Raw genomic sequence first — 15466 nt, 5'->3', positions numbered from 1 at the left:
AGGAGTGGGCAGACGCAAGCTTGGAGAGGACAGAGCCTACCACCACTCTTCCATCTGTTCCCAAAGGCTCAGAAATCAGTTGGCATAGCAGTAGCCTCTGAGCCAAATCCAAAGTGGGAATTATAAACTCACCCATGCTTGTACCCTAGTACATAATTCACAATACAGGGACAGCAGCCAACATGCACAGACCTGCCACCCCACACACCTGACCGGGGCCCTAGACAGTAGTGTGAGTGGTCTTGTGGATAATCCACCTATGGGTATTTAGCCTAAACTCCACTGTAGTCATGCACAGTGGGGACATATCTACCAGAGATACATTTTAACATTTATATCCCTGTTACCACAGAGGACATTTACAGAAACTGACTGTTCAGGAGAAGCGGAACATGTCTGCCAAGGAAGGTTCAGGCTCCTTGAGCCGTTGAGATGGTCTCCATAAAAGTGCTTTACAGAAGTCAATCTCTCCTCTCTCAAGTTATGTTACTTTTAATCTACTGAATTTTAGATACACAGATTGTTGTCAATAGAGCTTAACCCCCCTTTTCATAAAGAGGGTTACCACAGAGCAAATCACAGAGGTAAATCTAAGGGTTTAGTAAGGTATATTCATACTATATATATTTATATATACACATCTATATGTCCTTTCCAGTGACGGCACGAACATAATTTCTGTAGTTTGAGTTCAGGCATAATTCACATTGTCCTCTATAGATTTAACGACTATACATACATACACATTATTATATATATTAACCCTGGATTGTACAAGGTTAATGACAGATGTAATGTTCTCAAGTATCCCAAGATATAAGCAACAGCTTTTCCAATGTCTTGATGCAAATCTTGTAGGTTACAATGTATCTGTGGGCAATACTCATTGCCAGCAACAATGCCTGGGGGAATTTGGCTTTCAGTCTCACCCAATTCAGCAGCCAGAACAGGACGGCATAGCATGGCAAACATTACTCAGTAAATGTTATAATACTAATGATGGTTACTTTAGCAAAGGGCTCTAGCTTTGGGACATTTACTGGGTTTGCATTTAAAGGAGAAGTGGTAACTATGTATTTAGATCCCGCAGAACTAACCACAAGAATAAAGCATACATCCTTGACTCAGAAAGCCCAAGATTTCAGCACACTTAAAAATCTTTAAAAATAAAAAAAAAACTTATAAAAAGAGAATATTGGAACAGGTCTATTAATATGAATAGTATATCAGTGCATTTTAAAACCACCTGGAGACAAGGTGTGGTGCATGATGTCCATGGAGGTTGATCCCAGGTGTGGTCTACAATGAGCTACAAGTGGTAAGATCCTGTGCAAAGTATGCACATATGATGGAGATTCCATGAGAAACTAAATGGTTTTGGTATTTGGTGAATTACCGTTAGAGATGTTTGTCTAATGGCAGGACAGGTGGGAGATGTTTGTCTAAAGGTAGGTTACTTTTTGCCTTGTGGGATATATGGTGGAAGGACTTGGCCTGTAAAGAGAAATCCTCTGTGTGACCTGTGGATAGATTTGGTATGAATTGAGTACCTAGGCTATAGTAGCAGTAGCTGGACTGGTTTCTTTCCACCCCTTGAGATACATCCGTTTGTGGTACGTCATAACGAAGATGTTTGCTTGGGTGGGTCCTGTGTCAGATGTCCAATTGTGTTGTCTGTAAGAGGACTTTTTGAGATGTTTGTCTGTATCATATCCAGTGTGAGTGGTTTTCTTGTTGCATGATACTTTATGAGATCATGGAGGAATTCAGTGAGAAATGTTAAATCGCGGTAAGATCCTCTTTTCCCATCCAAGACATGATCAATAGGATCTTATATAACATTTGTGGTATGGTCTCTATAATGTAAACACTGGAGCCTCTACCAGTATACACCCAGAAACAAACCCTCTTAGCGGTTGTGCACACTCTGCGCAGCATTATGAACAGACAATTGTGCAATCATTTGAGTCTGAGTTACATGGTCCCTGACTTGTCTGAAGGGTTATTTGGGAACACTTTTTCTGTAGGAGTGAGTGCTGGGCTTCCCATACCAGAGCTGCTACTGCTGCTAGATCGATGCTGAACCATTGGCTTTGCAGGCCGTACAGGTGGTGGCCTGAGCTGGGCTCCTGCTAAGCGTGCAGAAAGAGCCGGTTTAAAGGTGGTCATCATCTCAGTGTTTGAGGAGCTGCTCCTCCTCATAGCTGCATCAGGGTCCCGTATCATAATGGTGTGAAGGGGGCTGACCGGCTCAGAATTTGGCGTTCCAAGAGCAGGGTTCTTCATTGGTTCTAAAGTGTCCAGCACCACATCTGGGGCCTGCTTGGCTGTATTCTGCCTCTCCAGTTCTCGTAGCTCATTCAGGGCTGTGTTCATCGTCTTTTCAATGTCCTAAAATCCCAAAGAGACAAGTTGAATGGAATAGCAAAACATAAACACTTACACAAGGTCTATGTGGCATGCTGCTTTTAAAATACCTTCAACATTCTTCCTCCATATCATAACACATTTATACGTTAGATATGTGGTTACCACTGACACTGGCATTAACCTAGAGAACCACATAGATGTTGCTTGATGGTAGTCTTCAAGCTGATCAAAGAAACAAGCTTTCATGATAAACTCATATTGCCACAGACCAAACAACTGATACTGGATATTCCACCTGTGCACTTCATAAAAGATTCTGATAACCTGTTAAGGACGCTAGAGAACCAGCATTGGAAAAGGAAGCTCAGTAACTCAACAAAAATATTAATTATCAGACTGCACATTAAATGCGTGGAAATGAAACCATTGTCATTACTGGAGAAGCATACAACTTGTTGGTGTTAATGCTACGAAGCAAGCGGGGTTCATTGAGAATGTCCTACCTCAGCCAGTGCCTCTGCCTCCAGGGACTTGTGGTCTCCAAGACTACTATGCCTAGTGCCTCCAGACACAGAACGCAGGGAGACAACTTCACAAAGACCTTTTCTTTCTGGATAATTAATACTTCCCACACTCCCAAAAGTCGCCATCCTCCGTTTTTCAGGGCTGTCCACCCGTCCTCTGCTCAATGATAGCTTGTGGGGGCTACTGGGGCAGGCAGCGGCACGGGGTGGTGTGTCAATGCAAGGCCCTAAAGGTCTAGGAGGACTGTGATTGTCCCCTCCGCTTCTCCTACGTGGGATGGCTGCTCCGTCAGACCTTAATCTCACTCTAAACAAAGAAGAGACACAAAGGTTAGTCAAGTATTAAGACACATAACATAAAACATACAACCTTTATACAAGAAAGACATTTTAATCATCTGGTATAATTAGCCGTTCTCTCAAATCTTTGCGTAACTGAATATTCTATAGATTATTGTATTCAATATTATCATTATGCCAAAATCACTGAAACATTCTCAAAATAAATCTAACACCTACCATAATTATTTAATGTATATCTCAAATGCTATAGGTCTTTTGCAGTAGTTGCATTTTGATGGCAACTTAGTCCCAGCTACAAATTAGCATTTGGAATTTTGACACATAAAGGAAACGATAATCGCACTGTGACTCAATAGCCTTTTCCTATTTTTTGAAAAATAATCAAGTGTTTTTTGGTCTAGAGAATGCAAAACTGGCAAATAGAGTGTGAGGAGAGAGGAACACCCCCACACACAAAGAGAGGGGCTGATAATCATCAAAAATTGAAGTATCAAATAGAATTCAATGCTGTGCCTTCAAACCCATTTTATTCACTAAAATAACCTAAATGACATCAAGTTGTATGCAAAATTTATATTTATGCTCACTGCACTCTATGGTTTACCTGCCCAAAACTCCAGAGAAGCTGTACTCATGCAGGTGTTCTGTGGGAGACTGTATATCATTTTTAGAAGATGCTTTATCATCCAATAATGGTCCGCTGCTGGCTTCACTATCTGCCTTTTGGCTAAGGCTGTCTGAGAACGCATCATCCCTAAAGAAACAAGGTAAGAGGTCAGGGTCACGAGGACAGACCTTGTTGGAAACACACATATGGTTAATCCACAAAACGGACTGGTCATGAGATGAAAACGGACTGATCATGGAGATGGCCTCAAAACAGCGGCAGTCGGTCAGAGACAGTTCAAATATGAAAACCACTCACAGATCCTGCACCACAATGTACTGATGAGGTATCAAGCCATCTACTCCGTTGTGGCGTCCTTCCCACCAATCCTCAGAAGCGCGATGGTAGAGAAGTAACGAAGCTCCTTTCTTAAAGGACAGCTCCCGGGGTGTGCGTCCCACATAGTCAAACTTAGCAATGGCTTCAATCTGCTCCACCTCTAAGGGTACAGGAAATGAAAGAATGGAAAAACACAGAATAATATATGGGTTACGCAGGACATATGGTGGACCAGCACTCACCTTCATCACTTGTGTGAGGTTCTGTACCATTGTCGTGGTCAACCTCCTCGATGGCGCCTGGCTCGCTGTGGGGGCTGTCACTGTAACAAATATCAAAAAAGGACACATAAGTGTCATAAGCTGTAGATATATATAAGTTAAAAAAAATGTATTTGCATACATCCCATTAAAATGTAGCCATTCTGTAGCACTCTGGGTGATAAGTTATAATTACCTAATAATATATAATATTATATTATAATATAATTTGCCTTGATCCCCAATAGTACAGAGCAACAAATTCAATGTGAATTTACTCAGGAGGTCTTAGTAACTGAAGCAAGACAATTTGAAGGTGAATGTCGGAAATGATAAATATATTGGAAAGGGAACAAATATAGAAATTGTGTTTCTAAACACAAACAGGAAGATCTATTATGATATAAAAATCAATCTCCCACGACTTACAATAGGTTGGAGGCTTTGTTCTTTTCTGGCCGTTATGTATAATAGGAAGTTACATGTTTTATAAATAGACGCGGAGAGATAGCTGAAAAATTCTGTCTGATAAGCAAAGATAGAGATAGAAAAAGAGTTCCCAACTTAAAACGTGCACCTAATATAAATACTGCCAGCTGTAACAATATTTTTTCTCGTTAAATAATGAAGTTATTAAGAAAAAGGCCAAGCTATGTCTGAGAATATGCAATTTCTAATAGAAGCTGGTAGTTCAGGACTACCAGGGGGGTAGATGTGATGGGCAACGGTGTCACATGGGACTTGGAGGGTTATTACCCAATGGTTTTTTTCATGTTGTTGGGGCATGCAGATAGAAGAGTAATGGTTTAAATGGTGGAGATCTATTCAATCTGTCGACAGTCCAGAAACACACGTCTTGAGGTCTTGTGACACATTACAGAATTAGTTATGTGCCTTTGAAAGACATTAAGCTATCTTATAAGCATCAGCCTGCCAAATTAAGCCACACTTCAGATCACCACACACCAGGTACTCCGGTCTCCTCCCCAACAGCTTTGTCTGTAGACCTTCTACAAAAATACAAAAAGGGTTTTCCATGTACATTTGTTCTTTCCTATAAATATTTACCAGTACTCTTCACCACCCGTCATACATTTCTCATAAACCGGACCATCCAGCTCACGGGACGAGGGGAAGATGGACTCATGGTGAACGATGATGCTCTTGATGACCTCGTTGACATGCGCCTGGCAGGACACAGGATCCTGTCCATCCGGAATAGGCATTAACGTTGGCCCAAAGCAGATGGCCAGATTGTAAGGGTCCATCATGTTCTCATCACTATACTGGGACAAGCTGTGATACATAACGATAAGATATAGTTGATCGTAGCCCACAGGTGTCTTCACAGAACCACAAACTGCTCCTTGAGAATTTAATGTCAAGTCACATCTTCAAAACATGTCGTTTTCTAAATTAAGATTAATTTTCACATGCTAGCTGAAAACATATCTACGTAACACATAAAACACAAAAATACTTGTGGGGTATTATTTTTCCATTCAATAACGTCATGGTGGTTCTTTTCTGCACATAAGCATTAGTTTTTACAGTGTGGAAAAATGGAAAAGCTGGCAATATTTAATAATCCTATGTTATTCAATTTTATATTAAACCTTTAGTGCATAGACCTCCAGTTTATAAAATCTTAGCCTGTGGTCTCTAAACAGATCATGCATAATAAGAAGGTAGGGAATGAATGCATGATATCCTTATAATTATTCCTATTAAACACAATCCTCATGTTGAATATTAACTCACTGATTCAGGAAGGCGAAGAGATATCGCATGACAATAAGGACTGATCTGGGCAGAGTGATGAGGATCTGACGGAGCTGATGGACCCTTTCAGTAGGATTCTCTATCTCTGAAACAACAAGGACAGAGGAAGACAGTCATGGCCAAGAAGATATCATATTATTCGAGTCTCAAGGGCTGTGGACACAACATGTATCCAGAACAATACACTGATCATAAACTAGTTTATTGTAGAGCGCTACAGAATATGATGCCGCTATATAAAATGATAAATAATAATAGTCTGTAAGGAGAATTCTCAATCTGTACTAAAAGTATTAAGGCCAATGGGTTATAATATTCTTCATGAAGGCAAGAAGGAGACAGACTATTTTAGGAATACTCACTGATTGTAGATATCAAGTCTTGAAACCTTTCCTTGGGAAAGAGTGGGTTCTCCAGACCTCGGAAGTACAGCTTCAGTACACCAGCCACTGAGTTAATATCCCGTTCACTATGATCCTCCACTAGTGGATCCTCTCCTAATCCAGCCAAGCAGGGAGAAGGATTCAGGTATATGAAAAAGGATTCCAAAAATTGGTTATTCAGAGAACACAGATTTATTTTATCTCTAAGAATAAGAATATAATTATTACAAAGATATAAAAATAGCATGAAAAACAGCTAGACATGGTCTTTACAAAAAAAAAAACCAAAATCTCTAAAAGCAGGTAATCTAGTTAAAAATGGAAATGACTATCTTTGACCAAAATCTTAAGAACTGAAGAGAAAACAATGATTAGGGTATTAACCCTAAGTTTATATAGAAATCAGCAATTCGACAATATTGCAGACAAGGAAACAAAACAAAGCATGATCTGCCCTAGTAGTCCAGCAGAGGGCGACACACTAAGCACAGAAAAGTAACACACTATTGGGGGGGGGGAAACAGAAAAAAATGAAGCCAGGAGTAGTGAATAAAACGAAGCCAGAGAGGAACTCCTAAGTATTTTAAATAAAGCGTGTTTACATATTTAAATAACCAAGCTGTTTGTTTGGGTTTTTTTGAACTTCATATTTTTGGTTGCATTTTGCACATAATATATCACTCTTCCCCACGATCTGGGATTTATACGAGGAGGCATAAATTTAAAGGGTTGTATGCATGCAAAGGAAGGTTATTGTGACAACTTGAAAATTATAAAAGGTAGAAAGAAGTAAGACAAACTGAAATTAAATAAAATGATAAGAGAAATATTTTAATTACGATTCACTTTCAGATGTTTTTTTTCACAGTAACAAAATATATATTTTTTAAAAATGTGCTTAGCAAACCAGTCCCAGCTTGTCCAACCACTTGCTTTTATTTGAGTAAACATTGAGAGGAAAGAATACATTGACAGATCTGCGAAGGTTACTCCAATGATTATATCAGACAGATATCACTTACCTCTTTCGAAAGAATTCTTAATATCATTGACTTCGACCTGAGAGCCTGGAACTCTGAAGATCCCTTGTTGCTGGAGACCTGCGCCAAGACAGCTAACGTCACTACGAGCTCAAACATTCATTATTTTAAAGAGCTTTGATCTACATCATTGGTCCCCAGACCTCGGAAGAACACAGATTGTCCAGGTTTTATGGAGCTGGTCCTTCAAGGCTGGTTTTGGAAGCTCACTTAACATCTCTGCACAATATATGACTGCGCTATATAGATCAATAAATTATATTAATCAAGCTATACAATACTACTGTTTTTGATACAGTGAGTTGTGCTTCCAAATTGAGACTCAAAAGTCAGAACCTCAAAATGGCTTGAATAGTTGAACCGGATACTCACCATATAAGTTAATGTACCGTATACAGCTCTCCACCACCAACGGGATAGCCTGTCCTGAGTCCTAATGAAAAAGAAAGAGAAATGGTTAAAAAAAAACAGGAGGATATTCTAGTTATACGTTGGATACTGTAGCAACAACTAGGTCAAGGTGCTTCGTAGTCCATCATAATGTACCTTTGACTCTTATACATTAGAAGCTGCAGAGGCTACGTTTCTGCTTCCAATATGGACATCTTGGGGTTCTCTATGAGTCACAAGACCACAAACTAATCATGTTCAACTACTGTGTGTGTTGGAAATGGGTATTCAAATGATTAGGCAAGACATAACTGTGAGGACATGTGGACACTACCTAATTACGGGCTTATATGTCACTGAATAGGTAATGGCCATCAAGGCTCCATAAGTGACTTGTAGTCCTGATACAATGTGATGTTAGGTATTCCTTAATGGAGTTGAATTAATACCTGATATCTGGTCCGAGTATTTCTTCGTCCTCTGATGTGAGCAACACACAATTGCATCACAAGCATACAGCACCAGTAGCAGAGCAGCAGCACAGCGACATAGAGAGGAAAGGAGGCAAGAGTCAGCAGAGAGTAGAGATAAAGCGAGAGACAGGGGATGCCAGCATGTCTCGATCCCTGGACTGGGAACCATCTGCATTGATAGCCCTATATCTTTGGTAGAACTGATCATAAAAATGTAGCACTTACTTTCCTGGGAAACTCTTCCGGGTAAAAACCTGAATCCCATATCTGAGTTTCTCACGATGTATACATCCCGAGCACTGGTATATAGGTGACTAGTTGTGAGATTACAACGTAGGTGACATTTTGCGTAGAGTGAGCTCAGTGGGAAAAACCTTCTATGGTGGCCATGACTGCACTTAGGACTGGTGCCGCTGGAGTTTTTCCCCTATTATTCAACAACCACTGAACATTAAAAATAACCTTTGCTGCTTTTATGGGGGTAAGCCTTATATTTTAGTATCTAATGGAATGTTTAGGAAAAGCTAAACTTTTCAAATTATGGAGTTTGTGCTTCTTTCTGACCAGCCTTATCGGCTTGAATATGAAAACCTCTATTTGGTTGGAGATGTCAATGATCTCCCTCTCTTTCCTTCACACCCGTCTCATAATTAATGAAATCACGGATAAGATCTCCCGGACCATTAGTTGAAACTAAAATAGAATCAATGTAAGGCTCCTCGCACTGGGGCTGCATTTTCATAAAAAAAAGGGTACATCCAAAAAGGAAAAGTAATTTTATTGCTTAGTGGCTGTTAAACTAGCGGTAATAAGTCCCTCAATGGAGTAAGTGTCGGCCGTGGCAGACGCCATGATACGAGCTTGTACTTGGCCTCGCAGTAATCTACAGGTGTTGCAGACCACTAGACTTTGACAGGGTCCCCATTTCCGTTCTATAGCAGGAGTGCCGAGTATGTAGAATTCCTATCGCTGTAGAACGTTTGCAGTACCGGCGACAGGTCAGGTTGGCTACCCGTGCATTCAAGTGAAAAAAATGGGAAGAGTAAGAAAGCAGGACTACTAAGTCACTCAGATTTTGTGTTGCAGACACAATGACTCTCAGAGGTGATTATCTGGAGTAATCTTTGAGAATCTCTCGCCACCAGGGAGGAGGCAATATCCAGGCTCTTAGCTGTCCTGTGAAGTCTATGGATGTCACTTAAGATGAAGGGGTCTCCTATAGAAACATAGAATGTCTCATGCATGTATAAATGTCCTCTCTGTGTCAACATCCCCTCGTTCTACTGGGAGGCTTTTCTATTTATCCACCAACCTCTCAGTGAAATAGTACATCTAAGCCTCCGACTCTCTGGTTTTAGATTGTCTTCTCCTCCTTGAAAAGGTATTTCCCTCTTGCACTTTGTTGAATCCCTGTATGTATTTAAATGTATACCATGGAGGAAGGAGGTGCAGAGATCCTATCTCACTTCCATCAGAATCCCCTAATTTATGAATGCAGTTAACGACCACCATGCACTATTTTTAATATTAAATATGGTTCTTGGATCCAATTTTCTGTGCTTTTCTGCAGGGTTTATATTCACATTGAAATGACACTAATTGTGTTTGTCTTTCACGGCATACAAATTGGTTTGAAGTCATGTTTTTTGGTTTTCTGTGTTGGAAAAACACAAAATCTGAGCTATAAGCAGAGAGCCCGCAGTGAAGAGGGAGCGGTGCAGAGAGAGGCAGCAGAGCAGACTCAGCCCCCACGCAGCACTCGCTACCGGTACCTTAATAAACAGTTCCATGTTCCCGTTAAAGAGCTTATGATTATACAGGGAGCGTGGTCGGGGTTTCCTCATTTTCTGGGGTTTAGGGGGGAGAGTCGGGGGCCTGAGGAAATGGAACAATGTATCAAAACAGTAAGAGGTCGTCATCCAACCTAAAAGAATGGGTCCTTAGTTGGCACAAAATAGGCAGTATGTAGCGCATCTATTATCCCTCCCCAAATTCTTGTCTGACCCCGCACTCAATCAAGCCCCCAGTATTTACGAATCCCTTTTCACCACTCCTCTAACCAATTACCCTGTCACCATACTGTAAATAGGCCTAAAATGGCATAATCTTAAAGAAGTGTTGACATGGTAGTCCTACTCCTAGCCATGCCAAATTAATGGCTGCATATCTTCACCCTCTGAAGTGACTGCCCTTAAGTCCAAAAATATTGGCTCACCTAGTGGTTCCGTAGTCAGCTCGCTCACCTGGAAGATGAGTAAATGAAACATTAAAGGATGATGATGGTAAAAAAAAAACATGGTAGTCAATGAACTGAGATTGTCTTGTGTTGCTTACCCTCTCCAAGGGCCTGCTTCAGAAGGTCGTGTTTGGCCTGGAGTTTGGTAATGAGGTTACTTCCATTCAAAAATTCCTTAAATTTCTACAAAGTAAAGAGAAGAGAACATGACAAATAAAGGAGCTTCCATTTATTGAATATATATATATATAATTATTGGGCTGGATTGAATGCTGGAGATAAAGCTAATGTAATAATTGAATATTAATTTGGGTATATAAAAATCTTTATATTTGTAATATTGCATTTTATGCAAATATAGGTTTCTGATGACTTGTGTTAAGAAAATGGGGACAGATGCACTTGGGGAAACTCCCACCCTACCCAGTGTATCCTCATGTCATTGTGTACCGTGGTTGTGAGGATTGGGTATGTAATATTTGTCACAAAAAATTTGCATAAGTAGTAATGGCAGAGGGTCATTGGTAGGATTACCCAACTACTCATGTTCATCTGCTATAGTTTCAGCATCAATATGGTATCCATTTGAATTTGAAGACATAAAATAGTACATGTAGCATTTGATGACAGTATTAAAATAAAAAGTAAATAAAAGTTACTATGCTTAGAACATATTTGAATATTTAAAAGGTTTCTAGTAACAGAAACAAGTTATTTTTAGTTCAGTAGCATTTTCATTATAATAGCCTAAATCTGTTTTGCTGACTATATGGTATATGGACTATATGGACTATATGGTATTATGCTTGTTATATTCGGTTACATTTTGTATAAGAACTGCTGTATACTGTTCCATCTAAATCATAATCTACTTGCTGAGTACTGTTTAGAGATCATGGTACATTTAGCATCTTAATTAATCAATGAAAGCACCAAAAGCTACTCTATTGAAGGTTGCTGAAATACCTCTTATGCCTACCACTAAGCACCTTTGACCAAAGCGCTAGGCCAAATTATTTTATCACTAGTATTAGAATAAAACAATATAAAAAGTTTTTTAAGTACTCTTTTTTTAAGTCACAAGACTGACAACAATGGCGGCCTGCACATTTGCAGATAAAGTTTATTAGAACAAATTACGATACAGCCAGGTTTTTGCCAATGCCGACCCACGTTACTGTATCTTTTTACTGTATCAGTGACTTTCCTTTTAAGCATTATCCTTATAAGCCGTGCTCTATATAAGTTTGCTGCATTCTATTCTATTTCCCTGTACTGTATTATGTATTCTGCACCATCACAACAAGACTTTATTATGTGTTTATACCGTTTATGGCATGTTTCTCATAGATCTGTGTATCCAGCTGATATATCTGATAGTGGTCCTCTTACCGAGAAGTAAAAGCTCTCCGTCTCTTGCTGGTTGGCTCTCCTCTTGGAGATGTTTAACTTGCTCATGTAGGTCTCCGAGGCAGCTGATTTAATAGATTCTGTGGAGCGGCTGTGCTGGAAGGCATCCGACACGTCAAAGTCCTCGACGGTCAGCATGTCTTGCAAAGTTTGCATGGTGGCATCCAATGTCTTCCTCACCTGTCGAATCAGATAAAGATATTGTATTATATGCAAACGTGGACACATCAACCCCCCACCTAAGAGATGTTACTAGAACTATAAGAAAGAACAAAAGACGGGGATAGAACAACACTCACTTCCTCGTTCTCTATTTTGAGAGTGGTGAGACGGGACTGGAGTTGGTGGTACCGTACAAGAAGCTCCATTTGGACTGGCTGCTGGGCACTCACTTGGCAGACCTGAAGGTGGGCATCACACACAGACATGATGTCTCAAAACAGCAAGCATTGACGAATTACACAATTTCACAAGAAACTACTCAAGAAGACAGTACTACAACAGTCATGGACAGTCTACGACAGTGATAACGTCTAAATGCAGATGGCTACATGCCATTCAGAAGTAGAGTCAACAGAACCTATGGATTTTTTAAGTGGCCGAGAAGAAACATGGCCGGTTTGGTTCTCAGCACTGGTTTATTGCGCTTAATTTTCCAGCCATACCTCATCACCCATGTGGGGTTGAAAGTCAAATTTCAGTGGAGGACAGAAAACTTGGTTGCACAGGTCCATAATCTTGTGCTTGTCACTTCTGGCATCCAGGTTGTCTACAGCATTCTCAATAATGTCTAGGCCCTCGTGCCGAGATGTCTCAAGGTTGTACTCTGCGGAGAGGTATGTGCGAAACGTACGGGCAAGACTGGCATGGAACCCCAGGTCGCAGCACTGCATGGAGAAGAACAGGACAGTTGGTAGCACTCACCTAAGATGTGACCCACAGTTATAGCTGGAATCCGTTCTTGTTACAAAAATATGTTTATCACTACAGATCTCTGAATACTCTTCCGAAATATATAAACTATGAAATATAAAAAGATTAACTGCTAATAGTATTGAACTCCACACCGGAGTGACTGGAATCTTCAGGGAATCTGTTCACTGTGGTCTACAAAATTGTTTTGTAATCTGGGGTAGGTGTACACTTTGGGGTACTTCTGTTGGGACCAAAAGATACTTTTAAACAAAAAAGAAAAAATTGCAAGGAAATAGTTCTAAGATGGAAAAAAGAGTTTTGTTTAATATTGGGACTCTCGGTCGGAGAAAGATGGTTGAGAAATAATATTTTATGAAATATTTAACCTATAATACGTATATTTAGGAATTATTTTTAATGGCAGGAAAATATATATCCTAAAGATTGCATAATATAAGGCGCTGTTAAAGCACAATTTTTTAATCAACATATTGTTTGCAAGCTTCTGCCTCATATCCATCATGATGAGAATGGTAGTCTACAGGAGCTGGAGCACCAGACACGGCAAGCAATGAACGTGAGGGATTTCAGCTGATAGTTGGTGAGATTCTATCCTTGTCTGTGCATCGACAGCACCGGAATAGGGATTCACATGCCTGGCGGGGTCATCTCTGTTGTCTTTGCTCTCTGCCTGCCATGAATACCAAGTAAGCTACCACATCTGATCCCAGTGGCCCAGTGGCACATAGACACAGATAAACAGCTCTCGGGATCACATGGGAATTACTCCGACACCTGGGCTCCGGCCCTTACTGCTTGCAATCTAAGTTTAAAACTGTCGGAGAGTGGAGATAATTAGAACAGCCGAGAGGAGCAGGGTGAGACCTCATCAGGCATCACAGAGGAGAGAAATCGAGACATCTGCTGTATGCCAACGGGGACTGAACAGAAAGGGATTTCTCTAAAACCTCTCAATTAGAACAATAACTCATCTCATTTTCAGAGATAGGCAACCACTGGTGTTCCAGCCTCTTGAGGTTACATCTCCCATGATGGTTTTTTTTTTACATCCAAAGATTTGGTTGGGGGCATAAGACAGGGCAGCTAGGATTCCAGAGGTTGGCGGTAATGCCTACTTTTTATGGTTAACAGAAATAAAGAAATGGCAAAAATTCGAGAGATATGAATGACAAACTACAGGAGTAAGTAAAAACCATGGTAAAAACAAGAAAAAAAAATGCATGTAATTTACCAAGTGGAGATAATTAATGCTTATGGCACTCTATTAACCAAACTAATGAGTACAAAGATGTATTCAACCTAAACTAAGTTTTAAGAAAGCATGAAAAATATGATGTCTAGTACCATGAAGCACCAAACGGTGTCCAAAGACACAATATATGATTAATCCTGGGGGGTGAAACTCTAAGACACGGCTTTGTCTGCGTAAGACTGTTGGGTTGTTATGCCAGTGCTTATTAATGTATTTTGTTCGTACCGTGATTGTGTCAGTATCTAATAACTGACCAACCGAAGAAAAGTTTGTTTTGGTCATTGAAAGATTATGTACTCACATCTATGAGATCAGACACATCATGGATGTAATATTTACTAATGCACCCGTTGGTGGCCGCTAAGTTCAGCAGATACTCGTTCCTGGCCTTTGTGCATTTCAGCTTGTTCTCAGAGTATTTGGCTTGTCTCTGGAAAAAAAGAGAAGAACCTAATCCATAAACAAACACCAAAGCACATCAAAGGCCACCTCCACCCATGTCGAGGTCATATTGGGAAAACCGGGACCAACTTAAATGGGAACTAAAATCAGCACAGTGTGAACTAAGCACATATCTGAAACAAGCACATTTTGTAGGAATACAAAGCAATGTTCATGATGATTCTACATGGCGGATCTGGGATTTTCACAGCATCTACTAATAATAGTTGTGAACGTCCTGAAATGCACTGTGGGAGCCATCAATAAACTGAGAATATAGATAAGGTTCTCAGGACTGAGCTCCCACCTTCTCTTTCATCTTCTCGATCTTTTTCACCGAGCTGCGTCTTTGGGTTCTCTCCTCGTGGCGCAGTGCATTGGAAGTCAGCTCTATGGATTTTCCAAACTGCTTTTCCTCCTGCTTTTCTGCGTCCTTGAGTTTGCTTTCTGCGCTGATGCTCTCTGCATGGTACATGTGATATGTCTTCATCACCTGTGCATGGGTTGAAAAATAATCAGAGATTTAATCCTCCGGAAAGCAATAACGCGCTGTCACATCCCTTGAGGCCGCAAAGGCCAGACCAAGAACATCACCAGACATGAACACCAAAATGCACCTGTTACTGGTCTGCATCTACCATACAGCAAATAGAAGAGAAGCAGTCCTGGTATCTGCAATATGTCCACTTACAGCTTCTTTAACTTATTAACATGTATTTG

General features: G+C 40.3%; 1 protein-coding gene across 2 annotated transcripts in view; it reads right to left on the bottom strand.

Moving 5' to 3' along the window:
* Window positions 1-1375: 1375 nt before the first annotated feature.
* The window catches only part of SRGAP3 (SLIT-ROBO Rho GTPase activating protein 3), a 38326-nt gene continuing 24235 nt past the window's right edge, over window positions 1376-15466 (bottom strand). Inside the window, exons 5-22 of one of the 2 annotated variants that reach the window (XM_053469015.1) lie at window positions 15054-15239; window positions 14607-14735; window positions 12783-13004; window positions 12417-12518; window positions 12100-12297; window positions 10806-10890; window positions 10687-10714; window positions 10244-10346; window positions 7981-8041; window positions 7591-7668; window positions 6548-6682; window positions 6165-6270; window positions 5472-5699; window positions 4386-4465; window positions 4123-4303; window positions 3802-3951; window positions 2874-3201; window positions 1376-2391 (exon numbers count right to left, since the gene is read on the bottom strand). In XM_053469015.1, coding sequence (XP_053324990.1) covers window positions 1975-2391; window positions 2874-3201; window positions 3802-3951; window positions 4123-4303; window positions 4386-4465; window positions 5472-5699; window positions 6165-6270; window positions 6548-6682; window positions 7591-7668; window positions 7981-8041; window positions 10244-10346; window positions 10687-10714; window positions 10806-10890; window positions 12100-12297; window positions 12417-12518; window positions 12783-13004; window positions 14607-14735; window positions 15054-15239 — 2817 coding nt within the window. In that variant the 3' untranslated portion in view covers window positions 1376-1974. Of the gene's footprint in view, window positions 2392-2873; window positions 3202-3801; window positions 3952-4122; window positions 4304-4385; window positions 4466-5471; window positions 5700-6164; window positions 6271-6547; window positions 6683-7590; window positions 7669-7980; window positions 8042-8447; window positions 8479-10243; window positions 10347-10686; window positions 10715-10805; window positions 10891-12099; window positions 12298-12416; window positions 12519-12782; window positions 13005-14606; window positions 14736-15053; window positions 15240-15466 lie in introns of both variants that reach the window. The other variant, XM_053469017.1, reaches the window with a different exon arrangement.

This window comes from Spea bombifrons, chromosome 6 (assembly GCF_027358695.1).
Source record: "Spea bombifrons isolate aSpeBom1 chromosome 6, aSpeBom1.2.pri, whole genome shotgun sequence".
Classification (NCBI taxonomy): Eukaryota; Metazoa; Chordata; class Amphibia; order Anura; family Pelobatidae; genus Spea; species Spea bombifrons.
The sequence above is the reverse complement of the archived record's forward strand: the minus strand, read 5'-3'. Positions and strand labels throughout refer to the sequence as shown.